The sequence below is a fragment of the Marmota flaviventris genome, chromosome 6 (genome assembly GCF_047511675.1).
Source record: "Marmota flaviventris isolate mMarFla1 chromosome 6, mMarFla1.hap1, whole genome shotgun sequence".
Classification (NCBI taxonomy): Eukaryota; Metazoa; Chordata; class Mammalia; order Rodentia; family Sciuridae; genus Marmota; species Marmota flaviventris.
Window position 1 is genome coordinate 88,377,691 of NC_092503.1, and position 22,719 is coordinate 88,400,409.

Genomic DNA, 22,719 nt, shown 5'->3' on the forward strand with positions numbered 1-22,719 from the left:
TAACCTAATCAATAAATTAATCACTGATGGGATTAACTGAATGGTAACTGGAAGGAGATGACGTGTGGCTGGACGAAGTAATTCACTGGGGGCATGGCTATGGGTATATGTTTAATATCTGGCCAGTGGAGTCTTTCTCTCTGTTTCCTAAGCAACATGTGAGCTGTTTCCCTCTGCCACACTCTTCTGCCATGATACTCTGCCTCACCTGGATCCCTGAAGAATGAAGCCTGCCTTCTACGGATTAAGACCTCTGTAACTGTGAGCCCTCAAATAAACCTTTCCTCCCCTAAAATTGTTCTAGTCAGATCATTCAGTCACAGTGGCAAAAATAACTAACATAATCATTGTCAATCAATCAAAAAAGCAGTCAGGAGGATCCAACATGGCGGCGGGTGCGGAGAGATCAAGTCTCTGACCTCTTCAGCTGCGCGGGCATAGGGAGTCTTAAACCGTCTAAATAATGTTTGCTCAGGATCACTAGGCAATTCTGAGCTGATGTGGATCTAGGGCGAAGAGTCTGCACCTCTCAGAACACACACCGAGCCCGGATCAGCCGAATTCAGGCTCCCGTTCGCTTGCGTCTCGCAGACAAACCGCTGTGACTCAGCACTAAACAATCCCGCTGAAACAACTGGGCGGCCCTTCTGAACCTGTGGAGGTTAATACCAACCGAGCCTTCATAGGCAGTGGCCACAGGATTGAGACGGGGCTTGGGAGAGCCAGTCAGGACCCACCTGTTGCATTGGTTACCTGGCAAAGGGAACGAACTGTCACGATTTGCATGGGATACCACCATGGCAGAGAACTGACGTCACGAGAATGCAGCAGAGGAGATAACTTCATTGAAACCGGTGGCGACAGGTGTGTAACCCCCTAGCCTTCCCTCTCCACACAGCGGGGAAAACTTAAGGGCCCCTCCCAGCTCTCCCGTGAGTGCAATAGTCAGATCGAGGGAATCAGGAGTGGCACGGGACCCGCGGTGCAGGACCCCCGGCTACTGCTCCCACCAGTGTGGACAACATAGGTCTCTTGCACCAGCTACCAGGGGCGTGGCTACCGGAGGGCTAGCAAAATACGCTGAGGGTTCTCAGCCCCAAGCTCCACAAACTTAGGGTCTGAGGGAATGGCAAACAGGGACAGTGTGCCCAGTCGTTCAAGAAAATAGGGCTCCCGGGAACAGCAGACCTGGCGTGTAGCCAATATTGTGGTGAGCGTCACCGGTGAGCGGGGCCTGGCTTGAGAAAAAGTGGGGAAGTGACTAGACACAAGAAAAGGCCCTAGGCACTCAGGAATGGAGACCCGCCCAGTTGGGGAGGAGGAGCTGCTGCACAGTGATTGGTTCCCGCATATTGAGAGGAGAAGTTTGGCCCAGTGGGCACAGCTCCACTTACTGGAAGAGAAGTTAATCAAACTCTAAGACTGCATTTATTAGTTTTTTTTTAATTTGGGTTTTTTTATTTTCATTTTTTAAATTTCTTTAATTTTTTAAAATATTTTTTTATTTTTAATTTTTTTGATTATTTTTAAATTTTTTTTCTTTTTTATTTTCTATTTTTTTTCTTTTGTCTTTTCAATTTTCTTATTCCCCCTTCCTTGAATTCTACCTGTTTACTCTCATTCTCTTTAGTGACTTCTTCCCTTCCCTTCTAATACCTTTCCTCCCAAGCATCAAATAAATTTATAGGAGTAAACAGAAACTCAGCAGTCAAAACAGAACAAGAAGTAACATGAGCAGCATGAAAAAGCAAAGAAGAAAAGGTGTACAAACAATGCAGGACAGCCTAAATATTCAGGAGGACCTAGAGGCATCAGAAAAATGGTCAAATAAAGAACTCAAGGAATTCCTTAGACAGATGGAATGGAATCTTAAAGAGGATATGAGAAAGCAAATTCAAGCAATGAAAGAACACATTGAAAATGAATTACATAAACAGATAAAAGAAGCAAATAAGCATTTTTATCAGGAGATAGAGATTATAAAAAAATCAAACAATAATTCTAGAAATGAAGGAAATTATAAACCAAATTAAAAACTCAAATGAGAGTATCACCAACAGAGTGGAGCAAGTAGAAGCCAGAACGTCAGATAATGAAGACAAAATATATCATCTTGAAAAGAGTCTAGCCAACTCAGAAAGGCTGGTAAAAAAATCATGAGAAAAACATCCAAGAGATATGGGATAACATAAAAAAACCAAACTTAAGAGTCATCGGGATAGAGGAAGGTATGGAGGTTCAAACCAAGGGAATGAGCAATCTGCTGAATGAAATAATTATAGAAAACTTTCCAGAAATAAAAAAGGAAACGGATATACAAATTGTAGATGCATACAGGACACTGAGCATACAAAATCACAGTAGACCAACGCCACGACACATTGTTATGAAGATATCCAATATACAGAACAAAGAGAAAATATTAAAAGCTACAAGAGAAAGGAGGCAGATTACATTCAGGGGTAAACCAATAAGGTTAACAATGGATTTTTCATCACAGACGCTGAAAGTGAGAAGATCCTGGAACAACGAATTTCAAACCCTGAAAGACAATGGATACCAACCAAGAATTTTGTATCCAGCAAAATTAAGCTTCGGTACGACAACAAAATAAAAATCTTTCATGATAAACAAAAGTTAAAAGAATTTGCAGCCAGAAAACCAGCACTGCAAAGCATCTTGAGCAAAACACTACAAGGAAGAAATGAAAAACAATAACCAAAACCAACAGTGGGAAGTACCTCAGTAAAGCCAGAGGGCGGGGGGGAAAGCTAATCATGGAGAAACAAACCAAATTTAAAAAAAAAGATAAATAATCAAACATGGCTGGAACTACAAACCATATATCAATAGTAACTCTAAACGTTAATGGCTTAAACTCTCTAATAAAGCGTCATAGGCTGATAACATGGATTAAAAAAACAAATCCAACAATATGCTGCCTCCAGGAGACACATCTGATTGGAAAAGACATACACAGGCTAAAGGTGAAAGGTTGGGAAAAATATACCACACACACGGTCCTCGTAAGCAAGCAGGGGTGGCCATCCTCATATCAAATAAAATCGACTTCAAGACTAAGTTAATCAAAAGGGATAAGGACATTATATACTGATAAAAGGAACCATTCACCAACAAGACATAATAATTATCAATATTTATGCACCAAATAAGGGTGCTGCGACGTTCATAAAACAAACTCTCAAGTTCAAGAATCAAATAGACCAAAACACAATAATTATGGATGACTTCAACACACCTCTCTCACCATTGGACAGATCCCCCAAACAAAAGTTGAATAAAGAAACTATAGAACTCAATATCACAATCAATAACCTACACTTAACTGACATATATAGAATATATCAACCATCATCAAGTGGATATACTTTTTTCTCAGTAGCACATGGATCCTTCTCAAAAATAGACCATATATTATGCCATAGGGCATCCCTCAGAAAATATAAAGGGGTGGAGATAATACCATGCATTTTATCTGATCATAATGGAATGAAACTGAAAATCAATGATAAAAGGAAGGAAAAATCCTACATCACATGGAAATGAACAATATGTTACTGAATGATCAATGGGTTACAGAAGACATAAAGGAGGAATCAAAAAATTCTTAGAGATAAATGAAAATACAGACACAACATATCGGAATCTATGGGACACAATGAAAGCAGTTTTAAGAGGGAAATTCATCGCCTGGAGGTCATTCCTCAAAAAAAGAAAAAAAAACAAATAAATGACCTCACACTTCATCTCAAAGCCCTAGAAAAGGAAGAGCGAAACAACAGCAAATGTAGCAGAAGGCAAGAAATAATTAAAATCAGAGCGGAAATCAACGAAATTGAAACAAAAAAACTATTAAAAAAATTGACAAAACTAAAAGTTGGTTCTTCGAAAAAATAAATAAGATCAACAGACCCTTGGTCATGCTAACGAAGAGAAGAAGAGAGAGATGAAAAAGGCAATATCACAACAGATGCTACAGAAATACAGAAGACAATTAGAAATTATTTTGAAACCCTATATTCCAATAAAATAGAAGATAGTGAAGACATAGATAAATTTCTTAAGTCATATGATTTGCCCAGACTGAGTCAGGAGGATACACACAATATGAACAGACCAATATCAATGGATGAAATAGAAAAAGCAATCAAAAGACTACCAACCAAAAAGAGCCCAGGACCGGATGGGTATACAGCAGAGTTTTACAAAACCTTTAAAGAAGAATTAATACCAATACTTTTCAAGTTATTTCAGGAAATAGAAAAAGAGGGAGCTCTTCCAAATTCATTCTATGAGGCCAACATCGCCCTGATTCCAAAACCAGACAAAGACACTTCAAAGAAAGAAAACTATAGACCAATATCTCTAATGAACCTAGATGCAAAAATCCTCAATAAAATTCTGGCGAATTGGATACAAAAACATATCAAAAAAATTGTGTACCATGATCAAGTAGGATTCATCCCTGGGATGCAAGGATGGTTCAATATACGGAAATCAATAAATGTTATTCACCACATCAATAGACTTAAAGATAAGAACCATATGATCATCTCGATAGACGCAGAAAAAGCATTCGACAAAGTACAGCATCCCTTTATGTTCAAAACATTAGAAAAACTAGGGATAACAGGAACTTACCTCAACATTGTAAAAGCTATCTATGCTAAGCCTCAGGCTAGCATCATTCTGAATGGAGAAAAATTGAAGGCATTCCCTCTAAAATCTGGAACAAGACAGGGATGCCCTCTATCACCACTTCTATTCAATATAGTTCTCGAAACACAGGTCAGAGCAATTAGACAGACGAAAGAAATTAAAGGCATAAAAATAGGAAAAGAAGAACTTAATTTATCACTATTTGCGGAAGACATGATTCTATACCTAGAAGACCCAAAAGGGTCTAAAAAGAAACTACTAGAACTAATAAATGAATTCAGCAAAGTGGCAGGATATAAAATCAACATGCATAAATCAAAGGCATTTCTGTATATCAGCGACAATCCTTCTGAACTGGAAATGAGGACAACCACCCCATTCACAATATCCTCAAAAAGATAAAATACTTGGGAATCAACCTAACAAAAGAGGTGAAAGATTTATACAATGAAAACTACAGAACCCTAAAGAGAGAAATAGAAGAAGACCTTAGAAGATGGAAAAATATACCCTGTTCATGGATAGGCAGAACTAACATCATCAAAATGGCGATATTACCAAAAGTTCTCTATAGGTTTAATGCAATGCCAATCAAAATCCCAATGGCATTTCTTGTAGAAATAGAGAAAGCAATCATGAAATTCATATGGAAAAATAAAAGACCCAGAACAGCAAAAGCAACTCTAAGCAGGAAGTGTGAATCAGGCGGCATAGCAATACCCGACTTCAAACTATACTACAGAGCAATAGTAACAAAAACAGCATGGTACTGGTACCAAAACAGGCAGGTGGACCAATGGTACAGAATAGAGGACCCAGAGACTAATCCACAAAGTTACAACTATCTTATATTTGATAAAGGGGCTAAAAGCATGCAATGGAGGAAGGATAGCATCTTCAACACATGGTGCTGGGAAAACTGGAAATCCATATGCAACAAAATGAAACTGAATCCGTTTCTCTTGCCATGCACAAAAGTTAACTCAAAATGGATCAAGGAACTTGATATCAAATCAGAGACTCTGCGTCTGATAGAAGAAAAAGTTGGCTCCGATCTACATATTGTGGGGTCGGGCTCCAAATTCCTTAATAGGACACCCATAGCACAAGAGTCAATAACAAGAATCAACAAATGGGACTTACTCAAACTAAAAAGTTTTTTCTCAGCAAGAGAAACAATAAGAGAGGTAAATAGGGAGCCTACATCATGGGAACAAATTTTTACTCCTCACACTTCAGATAGAGCCCTAATATCCAGAGTATACAAAGAACTCAAAAAATTAGACAATAAGAGAACAAATAACCCAATCAACAAATGGGCCAAGGACCTGAACAGACACTTCTCAGAGGAGGACATACAATCAACAAGTACATGAAAAAATGCTCACCATCTCTAGCAGTCAGAGAAATGCAAATCAAAACCACCCTAAGATACCATCTCACTCCAGTAAGATTGGCAGCCATTATGAAGTCAAACAACAACAAGTGCTGGCGAGGATGTGGGGAAAAGGGTACACTTGTACATTGCTGGTGGGACTGCAAATTGGTGCAGCCAATTTGGAAAGCAGTATGGAGATTCCTCGGAAAGCTGGGAATGGAACCACCATTTGACCCAGCTTTTCCCCTTCTCAGACTATTCCCCAAAGACCTTAAAAGAGAGTACTATAGGGATACAGCTACATCGATGTTCATAGCAGCACAATTCACAATAGCTAGACTGTGGAACCAACCTAGATGCCCTTCAATAGATGAATGGATAAAAAAAAATGTGGCATTTATACACAATGGAGTATTACTCTGCACTAAAAAATGACAAAATCATGGCATTTGCAGGGAAATGGATGGCACTAGAGCAGATTATGCTAAGTGAACCTAGCCAATCCTTAAAAAACAAATGCCAAATGTCATCTTTGATATAAGGAGAGCAACTAAGAACAGAATAGGGAGGAAGAACATGAGAAGAAGATCACCATTAAACAGGGTCGAGAGTGGGGAGGGAAAGAGAGAGAGAAGCGAAATTGCATGGTAAAGGAAGCAGACCATCATTGTTATACAAAATTACATATAAGAGGAAGTGAGGGGAAAGGGGAAAAAAAACAAGAGAGAGGAAATGAATTACAGTAGACGGGATAGAGAGAGAAGATGGGAGGGGAGGGGAGGGGGGATAGTAGAGGATAGGAAGGGCAGCAGAATACAACAGACACTAGTATGGCAGTATGTAAAAAAGTGGATGTGGAACTGATGTGAATCTGCAATATGTATATGGGGTGAAAATGGGAGTTCATATTCTGCTTGAATCAAGTGTATTAAATATGATATGTCAAGAGCTTTATAATGTTTTGAACAACTAATAAAAAAAAGCTTGTTAAAAAAAGCAGTCAAATTTTTCTTAATTTTTGCTGATAGTCCTTTAATCAAACCATAAATTTCTATGAGTTTAATGACCTCAGAACCATAAATACAAAGGATTTGAGATAATTTGGTTTATTGAGTTTTCCTAGGCTTTTCTAAAAGGATTTAAGCTTCATGGTTTTGTGATGTTATTAAAATTAAGAATACAACTTTCAAATCCATATCCTTGTTCTTGATTTCCAAATCTTATGTTCTTTACTCTATAGTAGAATATCTCTGGACATAGAAATGATGCCAGTTTATAACTAAAAAGAGCAGTAGCAGCTACAAAGTATAAAACTAAACTGTTTAAATCCAAAAATAAAATAAGACAACATAAAAGTATTCTTTTCAATTTATTTCCCAAAAGATATTTTCCTCATTATTTACCATTAGTAGTATGCAAGATTATTGAATATCCCAAACATACCTAAATCAAATCAAACTGTTATAACATTTCATTTGTATTACTAGAGAATATTAAAACATGAATTAAATTGACCAATCAAAAGATACAGACTGGCCAAATAGATTTAAAACAACAACAACAATAAACAAGACCCAACTATATGCTCTTTATTAAAAACTCCACTAATAAAGATATTCCAGACTAAGCAATCAGTAAAAGAAAGCTATATTACACAAACGGAAAGCAAAAACAAGTGAGGAGTAGCTGTACTAATATCAGATAAGGCTGACTTTAAATTGAAAACTGCAAAAAGAGACAAAGACATCATTACATGTTGACAAAAGAATCACTCTAGCAAGGAGACATAGTAATTGTAAACATCCTTGCACCCATCACAGGACCATCCAAATACATAAAATAAATATTATTTAACATAAAAGGAGATAAAGACACTAATACATAAATAGTTGGGGACTTCAACACCCCACTTTCCCAAATGGATAGACTGTCCAAGCAGAAAATCAGCAAAAAAAAAAAAAAAAAGACTATCTGGGTTGATCACATTCCAGAGCAAATGGACCTAACAGATATTTACAGAACATTTCATTCAAGGGCAACAGAATACATATTCTCCTCATTAGAACATAGAACATCTTCAGCATAGATCATATGTTAGGTCAGAAACTAAGTCTCAGTAAATTTCAAAAAACAGAAATGTCACGTATGCTCTCAGACCTCGATTGATTAGAACTACAAATCAACAATGAGAAGAGTGAAAATTGAATAACATGCTCCTAAATTACCAATGGGCAATAAAAAAAAAATAAAATAGAAAAAAAATGTTCTGGAAACCAATGAAAATGACAACACAGTATACCAAAGCCTGTAGGATACCACAAAAAAGGAAGCAAGAGAGAAGTTTATAGCAACAAGACATATATCAAAATCAAAAAGATATCTTAAACACCTAATAATATACTTCAAAGATTTAAGAAAACAACAAACCAAATCCAAAGTTAATAGAAGGAATGAAATTAAGAACACAGCATAAATAAATAAATAAAATTGAAATTGAAAAAAAGAATAGAAAAGATCAAAATCAAAGTGTTGTGTGTTTTTTTTTTTTTTTTTAAAGGATAAAATAAAAATCAACAAACTTTTAGCTGGACTAATCAAGAAAAAAGAAAGAAGACTAAAATTAAGAGGGAAAAAAAGAGACATTACATCTGATACCACAGAAATATGAAAGATCACAAGAAACTTGAAAATTTAAAAGAAATTGATTAATTCCTGAACACTTATGACCTATTTACATTGAATCAAGAAAAAAACACAAAATCTACACAGATCAATAATGAATAATGAGATTGAAGCATTAATTAAAAATCTCTCATCTAGGACCTGATGGCTTTATTGTTAAAACCTACAAAAGAATTAATTAAATTCTAAAAAAGAATTAATTCCAATTCTTCTTAAATTATTCCAAAAAAACTGAAGCAGAGAGAAATTTGCCAAACTCTTTACAAGACCAGGATTACCCTGAGCAAAACCAGAAAAAGACACAACAAAACTACAAAGGCAGATGCAAAAATCTCAATAAACTACAATCAAACCAACAGCACCAAGATCAAACACTATGATCAAGTGGAATTCATCCCTGGGACATAAGAACAGTTCAACATATGCATCTCAATAAATGTGATACAACACCAACAGAATGAAGGACAAAACCATATGATTGCTTCAACAGATACTAGATTCGACTTCCCTTCAGGATAAAACTTGAACTATATATGAAAAACCAACAGCCAATATCATACTATACATAATAAGAAAAGGATGTCCACTTCCACTACACTTATTTAAGATTAGGCAAGAGAAAAAAATAAAGAGGTTCCATACTGGAAATGAAGAAGTTAAATATCCACATTTACAAATGACATGATTCTATACATAGAAAAACCTGAATCTACTGCATCAGAAAACTGTTAGAACTTAACATTCTGTACAGTGGCAGGATACAAAATCAACATAGGAAAAAATGTGGCATTTTTATACAGCAATAATACACTTGTTGAAAAAAAATTAGGAAGCAGCTCCACTCATGATAGCAATAAAAATAAGTATTTAGGAATAAACTAAACTAAGGAAGTGAAAGATCTCAAAAAAATTATAAATTATTGATGAAAGAAATAATAATTGAGGACACAAGAAAAATGAAAAGATACTCCATGCTCTTGGAATGGAAGAACCAATTTTTTGCCCAAAGCAAACTATAGATTTAACGTAATTCCCATCAAAATAGCAAAAACTCTCCTTCTTTCCCTCCCCTTTCTTTTTTTTGAGGAGGTGGAGTGGGGGGTGCTTGGGCATGCTACACAAGTACTCTTACCACTGCCATATTATCAACCCCTAATGACTTTCTTCAAATAGAAAAAACAATCCTAAAATTCTTTTGGTACAATAAAAACCCAGAATAGCCAAAGTGATCCTGAGTGATTAAACACACACACACACACACACACACACACACACACACACACACACTCAGCTGGAGGCATCACAATATCTAACTTCAAAATATACTACAAAGCTATAGTAACTCAAGCAGTATGGTACTAGCATAAAAACAGACATGTGGAGCAATGGAACAGAACAGAGAACACAGAAATTAATCCATGCTCATGCACCCAACAGATTTTTGAGAAGGCTACCAAGAACTCAATGCAGAGAAGACACTCTTCAATACATGATGCTGGCAAAACTGGACATACATATGCAAAAGAATGAAACTAGATCTCTTTCTCACCTTACATAAAAATTCAACTCAAAATGATCAAAGACCTAAATGTTAAACCCAATATTATGAAATAACTTCAAGAAAAAAACAGGGCAAACACTTTGTGACAATGGTGTAGGTAAATTTTTTTAAGATAGGACTGTGAAGGTAAAAGCAAAAAAGGTAAAAAATCCACAAAGGGATTATATCAAAGAAAGAAACTTCAGCCCAGCAAAAGAAATCATCAACAGAATTAAGGGAGAACTTACAGATTGTGAGAAAATATTTGCAAACTTCATCCTACAAGGAACTGACATCCAGAATGTAAAAGGAACTCAAAAAGCTGAACATCAAAAACAAACAAACAAACAAAAATCCAATTAAAAAATGGGCTGAAGAACTAAACAGACATGTTTCAAAAGATGACTTATAAATGGTGGTCAACAAGTACATGAACTAATTAATTTCACTAATCAGTGAATTGCAAATCAGAACTACAATGACTTATTTCACACCAATTAGAATAGTTATCATAAGAAAGACAAAACATATATGCTCATAGGGATGTGGAGAAAAGTAACTTTTGTACAATGTAAATTAGTACAGTCATTATGGAAAACAGTATGGAAATTCCTCAAAAGATGAAAAATAGATTATCTACAGACTAAAAACAGACTATATGATCTATCCCACTATTTGGGATATACTCCAAAGAGATAATGTCATTAACCACAAAGATAACTGCATCCCCATGTTTATTGTAGCACTATTCATAACAGTGAAAATTTGCAATGAATCTAAACACCCTGCAGGGGATAAATAAATAAAAAATAGTCATATTTATGAGGGAAAAATTTTCCTCAGTTTACCAACTAACTGAAATTGCTGTGCTACAATTTAATCCCATTATCTTATCTTCCATGCCAATGAAAACAAATGTTCAAACAGCAGTTTTTTCCCCTAATATTTAAAAGGTAAGCTGGTGTGGTAGGACACGCCTGTTAATCCCAGTGGCTCAGGAGGCTGAGACAGGAGGATCCCAAGTTCAAGGCTAGCCTCAGCAATGTAGTGAGATCCTGTCTCAAAATAAAGAATAAAAAGGAATGGGGATCTGGCACAGTGGTAAAGTGCCTCTGGGTTCAATCCCAAGTACCAAAATAAATAAAATAAAAGGCAATATTTCCTCTTACTTTGGAGGCCTCTTAACAAATACATTTTGAATAATCATTTAGGAAGTTTGCCATCTTGTAATCATATACTTCTAATATAGTAAAAATCAATGTATATTACTATTTATAAGACATACATTTACATTCCATTTAATAATATATTTATGATCAATTCTTTAGAATTTCAATTTTTAGAGTTTGCACACCTACTACATTTAGCAAAATTGACAGGAAAATGTTAAAATAAAATATTTTTTCTTTAGATTGTTAGTACCTGAACTATTTGTTTATCGTTAAGGAAAAACAATGTTTAATTTTAGTAAAATTAATTATCATGAAAATTAATTAGAAATCAGCTCATTTCTAAAGACAAAGATATTTTAAATAATTTTTAAGACATTAAGACTAATCTATTGCACCCAACAAATGTAAGCAAATATATTATTTTGCAATTCAATCAAAGGTAAGAATTGATAAACCCAGATTAGCCTGCTGGAAGATGAGATGACAGGGCTGAGGAGTCTCTCTGAAGGCCACTTTACACCAATCAGCCTACAGCTAAACTGCCAGCTGAACAGATGCTTGATCAAACTTACAAAGGCCCAGCCAGCTCTAACCAGCCTGTACACTAATGAAAAACAATGATGGGTGTTGCTTTATTTTTATTTAAGGAATCTTTGATTAGTATAAGGACACCCACTTTTCTTGATTTACCTATAGTAATTCTGGTTTTCACCTGCTGTATGGATATATTATTATAAATAGGGCCTCATTTCACTATAAAAAGTATACTGATTTGTTCAATAAATCACATGGTCCTCCTAGCATAAAAGTTGTAGTTAACTTTCTTTTTGAAACTTGAATTACTTATACAATTTACAAGCGGTTTAAGATTTTAAACTAGATGCTCTGTGTAATGTACCCTTGTCTCTATTGGCGTTTCTACAATTGAGACAATCAAAAAGAAAAATTAACTATTAAGTTAACTAAGTTAGAATCTGAAATATAGCAGTGTAACTATTTCCTAATTTTAGAATCTTAAAGAGGATATTAAGGGGGAATAAAGTATATTAATTAACAAGATTATTAAGGAAGCCAGACAAATGAATATAGAAAAAAAGTCAATGTCTTCTTTTGAACTAAAAAATAACCAATTAGAAACTATAATGCAGGAAAACATTTGAATTAGAAAAAACAGATATAGCCAATTTATCTATGAAGAATCCAACATATTAAGTACAACTATAATGCACTAATAAAAAATGTAAAAAAAGAAAAAAGAAATTCAACACAATGAAATAATGACTAAAGTAAAACTGTCTGTTTTTCTTATTTCATACCTTGTTTCCAATACCTGATAATAAAACACTATTTTCAAGGGATCATCTTAAGTAATGGAATATGAGAAATTAAGAATGGCTATTTATAAACAATGTTTTGTTAAGCTCCACTATAAAAAATGGTATGAAAGAATAGAAAGAAAGCTGCAAAGAGCCACAAAAACATATTTCTTCTATGAGTTATTTTTTCAGGGAAGTAATGCAGTTTATTCTGTTTAGACTAGTCTTTCATATATAAGATAAGCTAAAATGGATTGTGACATTGCTAAATTTTGTAGAAGTGATACAATGAGAACTAATTTTTAGGATGTATATAGAGATGCAACCGGCAGAGGAAGGAAAAAATAAATATATACCTAGTTTTTCTGTTGTTGGAAAATCTGACTACATAATTTTGTGTGTGTGAGGAGCAGAAAAGAGTAAGAATATTGAAGCTAATGGCTAAAAGAAGATGCTAGTGAATATTAAATTATTTCATTTCTATCATTTTCTCTTAGAATTCATTTACTGAATTATTTATAATAGGGTGTCAAAAGTTATAAGAGAAACATTAACATGATTTTATTAAGCAAGGTGGTTTTACATATCAATGAACATTTATTAGACAAAAGAATAACATGGTTTTACTTCAAAAGAAAAGTAAGTAATTTTCCAAGTAAATTTCTTTACTTGGAAAGAAAAGTAAATTTACTTGGAATATAATGTTACATTAAGTAATAGTTACAATGTATAATTTAAGTTTCATAACATTTCATAGTATAGCTTGAATGATTATAATTTTATAATATTTTGTTATAACTTTGTAATATAAAGGTCAGAGGAAGCCACATGCATATGAAAAGTATCTTCTAAATGGCAGTTAATGGTTTTCAAAGAAATTATTTTCTAGCTAAAGTAGTTCCTAGACTCAACTCCAACACTGCATTTTAAAATAAAGATGAACTTTTAGAAATCACTTTTTCAAAGAATAGGAATGTTTTTCTCCAACTCTTACATTTGAGCTGGCCTTCCTTATGACTTGTTGTGAGAGACCAACGTGACTGAGTCAGACTCCCCGGCTGGGTGCTGAGGCGCTCAGTCACAGAAATGTGGCAGAGCTTTCCCCACCCTTCTTGAGTTCTAGGGATGGTGTCTCCTGCATGGGTGTGTCTTGCTACAGCCCCATGGGTGGAGCTACGCTCACCTGTTCCTTGGTAATATAACCCCTTGACCTGTTTAGGATAGAAATTTCCATGGAAGTGCCTTGTGTGTGTCCCCTTCTCTTACTGTGCCCCTTGGGTGTGGTCTACCCAGATGTCAGACAACCTGCCGACAGTGGACATCATGAAGATAGATTCAGCTCCCTGAAACCTGACCCTTGCCTCATTTGAATAGCTTCTCCTCAATAAAAGGGGTCAGCCTGTGCTCTCACTCTCTCTCTTCCTATGGACCCTTAAGGTCAGAGGAGCCGTCAAAGCGACCCCAAAGAAAAAGGCATTTGTGTCTCTTATGTGGTTATTTTGCGCAGCTCAGTTAGCCCAATTTACCTGGAGTGACCCCTGAGCCTTTTAATCGCGAGAACAGAAACCCGACAACTTTTCTTAGTCAGTACATTGTAGCCGAGTTGTAATAGTGTGCTGGTTCTAAACCTAGGTATTAAGAAGTCTCCTTGCATGGTTTCTTTGTCTTTGGACCCTTGCCTCCTTCATGAGAACATGCTACAGAATGCAACTGGAAAACAGAGCTGAGTCTGCCCAGCTAAGCCCATTCTGCATCAGTTAGCACCCAGCCAACCTGCTAGCTGACTGTGGATTCATGAGTGAACCCAACAAAGATCAGTCATGCCAGCCCAGATCAGCAGAACTATTCAGCTAATCCACAGACTTGTGAACAAAACTTAACATTATTGTTGTAATGGCACTGAAGCTTTGTGTTTGTGGTTTGCTATTAGCTGCTGATAACTGCTGGCTGATAGCTGCATTACTGTAGCAAAATATAACAAATACAGAAATCAATAACTAGAATGTGTTAACTTGATAACTTGATGTGTGCTATATAGCAAAAACTTAAAATAAGAGGCACTGACTTTGGGGCCAAAATAACATTTCAGTTACAGAAGGTGGGAAAATAAGAGAAAATTCTAGGAAACTGGGAAAATGCCAACCCATGTGATATAGTTATGAAATATTCTACTTACAAAGAAGTTAGACAATGTACCTAAGAAACTTTTGGAACTGAGAAAACTAATTTCCAGGCAGAAAGCTGAAAAGGCTAACTAATGGCTCCTTGTTAAGTATAAGGTTAAGGAAAGGTTCAAGAAAGAAATGAGCAAAGAAAGAACTAGTCATTTTATAAGCAGAATCCAGAGAGAATATGGAAGAACCAGGACTTACTAGTTGAGAAATAAAGCTGCTTTTGTTTCCATTCTCTTATAAGACTTTCAAAGTAAGATGAAATCCTTGGACAAAGATCAAATCAAGGATATAACTGTAGGGTTTTCCCTTAAGATCACTAAGATAATTAAGGCAGGCTCTTAGCGTTTGGCAAAATGGTTTTTAGGATGTGTATGGTATGAGCCCACAGAATTCTGATTCCCAAGTAGTAGAAGTTTTATCTAGAGGCTAAGAAAATTTCAAAAAAAATTTTGGATATGGAAAGCATGGAATTTTAAATTTTAAATATTTAAAGCATGGAATAGACCATATTGGGCACACAGAATCCCGAAAAAGGTTTTTTAGTTTTCTCCAGTACTGGGAATTAAACTCAGGGGTGCTTTACCACTCAACTATACCCAGAGCCCTTTTGAATTTTTTGAGACAGGGTCTTCCTAAGTTGCTGAGGCTGGTCTCAAACTTGCAATACTCCTATTACAGCCTCCCAAGTATCTGGGACTACAGACACGCACCAATGCGCCCAGCCACATTCTGTCACCAGCCTGGACTGCTGGCCAGCCCTTTCCACTTGCTTGGGTAAAAGACTACAGCAGAAATGACAGTGCTAATTCAAAGGGCCTTGCATCTTCTGCTCCTTTTCCTGAACTTCCGCCTTGGCCATGAGAACAACCCCAGGTTAGCCTGCTGAAATGTTAGACTACATGGAGCAGAGCATATCATAGCTGTTTTTACTTTTTCAATAAGATGGCAAAGCCAAGACCAAAAAAAAAAAACCTTTTATCCTACCACTACCACCTCTCAGTACAGGCTTTCAGATTTATATCTGGAGTTATTGCAAAATGTCTCAGAACTATTCCCTATGCTGCTATTTCTTCTATAACCATTAATCTATTACAATCTTCATCATGTAAATGCTTGTTGTAACAGTGATAATTTTATTCTTACTACTGATGATTACCTAAATCCATAGTATCAACTCTTCTCCAGACTATTACAAGACCTTCAAAAACAAAATGATGATTACCTAAATCCATAGTATCAACTCTTCTCCAGAATATTACAAGACCTTTCTTCTGTAATTCTACTAGAAAATATCCAATTTCCTAAACATTTTTAAAAATAACATGCTCATTCCTAATTTCAAGACTTAGTCCCATTACTTTGATTCATACTGTTCTTTGCCAGTAAAAGGATCCCACACTTCATCATTTGCCTGTCCAATTCTTATTCACACTTTGATCTTCTCTCTCCATATGAGTTTCCCAACAGACTAACCCAGAAATATGTCCTTTTGTTCCAATATCTAAAGCGCTTCCTGTATATACTTATTGAAGTTTCATCTTGTGTGCTTTGTTATTCTATTAACTTATTTTTCTCATTACACTAAGCTTTTGAAGAGCAAAAATGGGAATCTTACATGTTTTCATTAAAGTCCTCTTAATGCTCAGTACAAATTCATAAAAGCATGTTGAATATATCAAACGCCATCACTAACTCCATGTGAATAATTCTCAAATATCTATTTAACAAATGCAATTTCTCAGAAAATAATTACTTGAATGTAGCTTACTGTTTTCCTTTTAAATGCTGGAACAAAAATATGCAATTAAATTTAACTTAAAGCTTTACATCTATCTTATGCAAAGTACATAATTTTAACATTAAAATACATACCCTCTCTGGAATAAATCCACATTGTAGAACTTATTTAGCTCTACTGAAAATTCTACCATTGCTTGAACTTCAGTCATTTTTAATTTATACCCAGAAGATAAACCTGGAAACAGCACCTTAGTTAAAGAAGGGGAGAAAAATATCATGAGTAGTACAATAAAACTTCCAATTTATAAAAAATGGAATAATTTAAACAAATTTCAGAATATGATACATAAGGAGAAATTAAAAATGAAACACACTGCTGGGTGTGGTGGCTCACTCCTGTAATACCAGCAACTTGGGAGGCTGAGGCAGCCAAGTTCAAAGCCAGTCTCAGCAACTTAGTGAGGTCCTAAGCAACTTATTGAGACTCTGTCTGAAAATAAAAATAAAAAAGGGTTGGAATATGGTTCAGTGGTTAAGTGCCCCTGGGTTCAATCCCTAGTACAAAAAAAAAAAAAAAAAAGCAGCAAACTAGTTTAGTGTGCCCAACTTAGCCTAACCCAACTAAAGACACCAAAAATCTATACTCATCAAATAGCACTACTTTCTATAATTTAAGATTTGTCCTCTTAAAATGTTTTCCTAAGATGTTTCCCTTAATGATATTTGTGTGAGAATGAATACAATACGTTACTAAAACAAATTCTTGATTTTTTCTCAAAAATAAGATTTTTTAAAAAAATTTAAGCCACCTAATTATTATGTAGTCTTACTTTACACATAATGGTAATATACCAGTCAAAATGAGAATTTTTTTAAATCCCCATTTAAATCCATGAAAGGCTTTTCTCTGTTAAGTGAAAAAAAAAAAAAGAGTTCTTCAGTGACTATTTTTAAAGAAAGAAAAACTTTTTTCTTCATTATAAAAGACTAAAGTATTCATTTTCAAAGGTTAAAAAAAATAACAGAGGACCAAAACAATTCCATCCATTAGTGTGTGTATATATATATATATATATATATATATATATATATATATATATATATAGTTGGTACACATTCTAATGTTGCACATTAGTATAATTAGTACAATATTTATAGAAATGGAATCAAATCACATGTACACTTTATAATCTACTTATCTCACTTAATTTTCTGATGGACATATAAGACAATAAATGTAACTGTACAACATTATTTTTAGTTATAATTATTATGTAACTGTGAACATATTATAGTTTAGACACTCACCCACTATTGGGTACTTCAGTTCAATCTTTTCAGTATTTCAGAGAAAAAAAGTAGCAATTGTTCTCATCAATAGACATATTTTTCAGCAAATTAAGGTAAAAAATATTGGTAGACAATTCTGTATAATTTTTTTTTGTATTTCTGCATGCCTTACTCATAGAAATGCTGACAGCCTTTGTTCCAGACTATTTTTTATATACAGTTTATACAGATGTATGTATATGGTCTTAAAACTCAGACACAGTGTCTTATACTAAAACAAAGGGAAGATCTGTTTACTGTCCCATATAATAAAAATAAAGTCTCCCTTCAAGGCAAAAGTCAGATGGATTTATTGTCCATATAACAGATTAGGTTCTCTTTGTTCAGGGTTCCTCTCCTGTGAAATAACCTACTTATATGCAGGTATCAACTGGTACTTAAGATACTGCTTTAAGTGTAAACCATCTTTGTTTTTGATCCATGAATTTCAGGTCTTCTGCTAAAATCCATAGCACCATGGCAGGCTACCTTGCTAGCTTGCAAGTAGGGTAAAATCTCAGATCCTTCATGGTTCTTGAAATAGTGCTTCCTTAAAATTTAGCAAACATTCAAATCTATCATGAATTAAGTGTAAAAGAAATGTCATATCCTTACCTCTGCTGATCAAAACTTCATTTTAACATTATTACTTCCAGTTATTGCTTCTTGTTACAAATATATTGTTCCCCCTATGAGAGACAAACAATAAGATCTCAAACAAAATAGCAGACATAAAAGAAATCTGTATATGCTAAAATAATTAATATTTTAAATTTATATAAAATATCTATGTCCTTGATAAGGCTTGGAAAAAATTATAGTTTCACTAGTATCACTGATATCAACACCAACTCTATTAAGGATTCACTTATGCATAATGTAAGTATAATAATAAGATACTTTATTTTCTTAGTTTAGTGGTTCGAAACAATCTTCATTAATACCAAAGATTTAGAAACTTTAATTCTTAAGATACAGAACTCATCATTTTTAAATAACTCTAATTTGTAAAATTCCATATGTATGTCTTTATATCTATATATGTGTGTACTCATAAAAAGAGCTATTTAAAATATTTTGACAGAAAAATTGCTTCACTTTGCTATACTTTTTTTTCCCACATTTCAAACAATACTTTTTTTTTTTTAAAGTCACTAGGTTTGTTTAATTCGATTAAGAAATAATCTTATATGGGCTAAGATGGCAAGTCCCCACATTACTCATTGCTTTCTGAATTCTAATGGCTTAATTTTCTATTTAATCTAGAACCAGTACATAAGAGTTAGTGCAAGGTCCCACTCTGTTGGTTTATATGCCTAGACACACAGAAAATAATATAAGGATCTGTATATTTCCTGACATTAGATACACAATACCTCTGTTTTGTATAATTAATGAATGTATTCAAGTGTGGGGGTCAAAATTGTTTCAAAATCTGATATTCTTTTTTTTTTCTTTTAATTTTTTTATTGTTGGCTGTTCAAAACATTACATAGTTCTTGATATATCATATTTCACACTTTGATTCAAGTGGGTTTTGAGCTCCCATTTTTACCCCATATACAGATTGCAGAATCACATCAGTTACACATCCATTGATTTACATATTGCCATACTAGTGTCTGTTGTGTTCTGCTGCCTTTCCTATCCTCTACTATCCCCCCTCCCCTCCCCTCTTCTCTCTCTGCCCCCTCTACTGACATTCATTTGTCCCCCTTGTATTATTTTTCCCTTTCCCCTCACTTCCTCTTGTATGTACTTTTGTATAACTCTGAGGGTCTCCTTCCATTTCCATGCAATTTCCCTTCTCTCTCCCTTTCCCTCCCACCTCTCATCCCTGTTTAATGTTAATCTTCTTCTCATGCTCTTCGACCCTACTCTGTTCTTAGTTACTCTCCTTATATCAAAGAAGACATTTGGCATTTGTTTTTTAGGGATTGGCTAGCTTCACTTAGCATAATCTGCTCTAATGCCATCCATTTCCCTGTAAATTCTATGATTTTGTCATTTTTTAATGCAGAGTAATACTCCATTGTGTATAAATGCCACATTTTTTTTATCCATTCATCTATTGAAGGGCATCTAGGTTGGTTCCACAATCTAGCTATTGTGAATTGTGCTGCTATGAACATCGATGTAGCAGTGTCCGTGTAGCATGCTCTTTTTAGGTCTTTAGGGAATAGACCGAGAAGGGGAATAGCTGGGTCAAATGGTGGCTCCATTCCCAGCTTTCCAAGAAATCTCCATACTGCTTTCCAAATTGGCTGCACCAATTTGCAGTCCCACCAGCAATGTACAAGTGTACCCTTTTCCCCACATCCTCGCCAGCACTTGTTGTTGTTTGACTTCATAATGGCTGCCAATCTAACTGGAGTGGAGGAAGATCTTAGAAGATGGAAAAATATACCCTGTTCATGGATAGGCAGAACTAACATCATCAAAATGGCGATATTACCAAAAGTTCTCTATAGGTTTAATGCAATGCCAATCAAAATCCCAACGGCATTTCTTGTAGAAATAGAGAAAGCAATCATGAAATTCATATGGAAAAATAAATGACCCAGAATAGCAAAAACAATGCTAAGCAGGAAGTGTGAATCAGGCGGTATAGCGATACCAGACTTCAAATTATACTACAGAGCAATAGTAACAAAAACAGCATGGTACTGGTACCAAAACAGGCAGGTGGACCAATGGTACAGAATAGAGGACACAGAAACCAATCCACAAAACTACAACTACCTTATATTTGATAAAGGGGCTAAAAGCATGCAATGGAGGAAGGATAGCATCTTCAACAAATGGTGCTGGGAAAACTGGAAATCCATATGCAACAAAATGAAACTGAATCCCTTTCTCTCGCCATGCACAAAAGTTAATTCAAAATGGATCAAGGAGCTTGATATCAAATCAGAGACACGCCGTCTGATAGAAGAAAAAGTTGGCTACGATCTACATACTGTGGGGTCGGGCTCCAAATTCCTCAATAGGACACCCATAGCACAAAAGTTAATAACTAGAATCAACAAATGGGAAGGGACTTACTCAAACTAAAAAGTTTTTTCTCAGCAAAAGAAACAATAAGAGAGGTAAATAGAGAGCCTACATCCTGGGAACAAATCTTTACTCCTCACACTTCAGATAGAGCCCTAATATCCAGAGTATACAAAGAACTCAAAAAATTAGACAATAAGAGAACAAACAACCCAATCAACAAATGGGCCAAGGACCTGAACAGACACTTCTCAGAGGAGGACATACAATCAATCAACAAGTACATGAAAAAATGCTCACCATCTCTAGCAGTCAGAGAAATGCAAATCAAAAGCACCCTAAGATACCATCTCACTCAAACAATACTTAACACAGAACTTTTTCTCTATAAAGGCACTGACTTTGCCAACTTCCAAACTGCTATTTTCTACTTTAATAATTGCGTCATTAATAATTATCAATGTACCATCTTTATAAAAGTCATTCCCCATTTCATGGAAAAACATCTAAGATATCATTACACACACACACACTTTCATGTGGGCAAGGTTTAGATCATGCTCTGGTTCTGATTCTGATTCAAGTTTGGTCAAGTCTCCAGGCCTTAGCTTCTCAGATATAAAACAGATATCCAAACACTTATAGAACACCAACTACAGGCTAGGAATTGCAATAGATACAAGGCATAGCTCAGTTCCTGATCTCAAAAAGCCACCTGTCCATCAGGAAGCAATAAATACATGTAAGTATAGGACAATGGTTAAAATATGGGCTTAGGATTTGAGTCTCAGATCCAATATTTTGGTAGTTTTCTTCATACCCCTACCACTCCTACCACCTAAATCATATAACAATGTGAAAGAGAAATAAACTTTTCTCATTTAACTATTTAAGCTTTCTAATTTAAGCTATTTTCAGTTTGGGATCCTAATTACTACACCTTGGCCTCTTCCTTAACACAGAAATTATTATCAGAATCAGAGTAATGCTATAACAAAAATCCTTAAATATATGGCACCAGCTTAGTCATTTCATACCAGCCAACGTGGAAACACACTACTGGAATACTAGTGATCCACTGTGTGGAAGCAAAACAATTGACAAAACTGTTGTCTACAATAACCTGCAGAAACAGATGTCCACAAAAAAACCACACCCACCAGAAAAGTATATGAAAAGTGCCACAACACTGGATGTGTTGGTGGTTCTTTGTTGTATTTATATAGGCAAGAATTTGACTAGCTGATAGGCAAAGGTGGAAAGAAATAAGACAGCAGAAATGTGGGGCCTTGCAGTCACCTGCTTCAATACCCAACATCCAATTAGCACTCTTCCCAAAGGAATTCTTCTTAACAAAATAAAGTATCTAGTGCTGTACTTTAGATTAAGGATGCTGCCATCTCACCAATGCCTACTGTTTCAGATAATTTCATGACAGTGGTTATTAAAATGAGAGATGAAGATGTGCTTCATCAAAACACGTTATGTGCACAGAAAAAAAAAAGAAAAAAGGCGGCATATGAAACATATCTAATTACTGTCACAGAACTAAATGGAGACAAACAAAAATCCTGCTATATTTTTGACAGAATTATTTTTGTCAAATTATAAGCTAACCTGAAAAGACTGTAACTGTGTAACTTACAAGGTGGCAAACCTGTGGTAGTAGGAAATAGGATATGAAAACTATATACCCTAAGTGGGCAAATATCTG

The 22,719-nt window shown here is 35.0% G+C and overlaps 1 protein-coding gene across 8 annotated transcripts in view; it reads right to left on the reverse strand.

The window, feature by feature from the left end:
- The window catches only part of Fam135a (family with sequence similarity 135 member A), a 120,871-nt gene that overhangs the window by 91,681 nt on the left and 6,471 nt on the right, over window positions 1-22,719 (reverse strand). For 4 of the 8 annotated variants that reach the window (XM_071613270.1, XM_071613267.1, XM_071613269.1 and 1 more), the window contains 2 exons: window positions 18,627-18,700; window positions 16,815-16,930 (listed from right to left, as the gene is read on the reverse strand). In XM_071613270.1, coding sequence (XP_071469371.1) covers window positions 16,815-16,891 — 77 coding nt within the window. In that variant the 5' untranslated portion in view covers window positions 16,892-16,930; window positions 18,627-18,700. Of the gene's footprint in view, window positions 1-10,528; window positions 10,604-16,814; window positions 16,931-17,056; window positions 17,173-18,626; window positions 18,701-22,719 lie in introns of those variants that run through there. The other 4 variants (XM_071613271.1, XM_071613268.1, XM_071613272.1 and 1 more) reach the window with 3 other exon arrangements.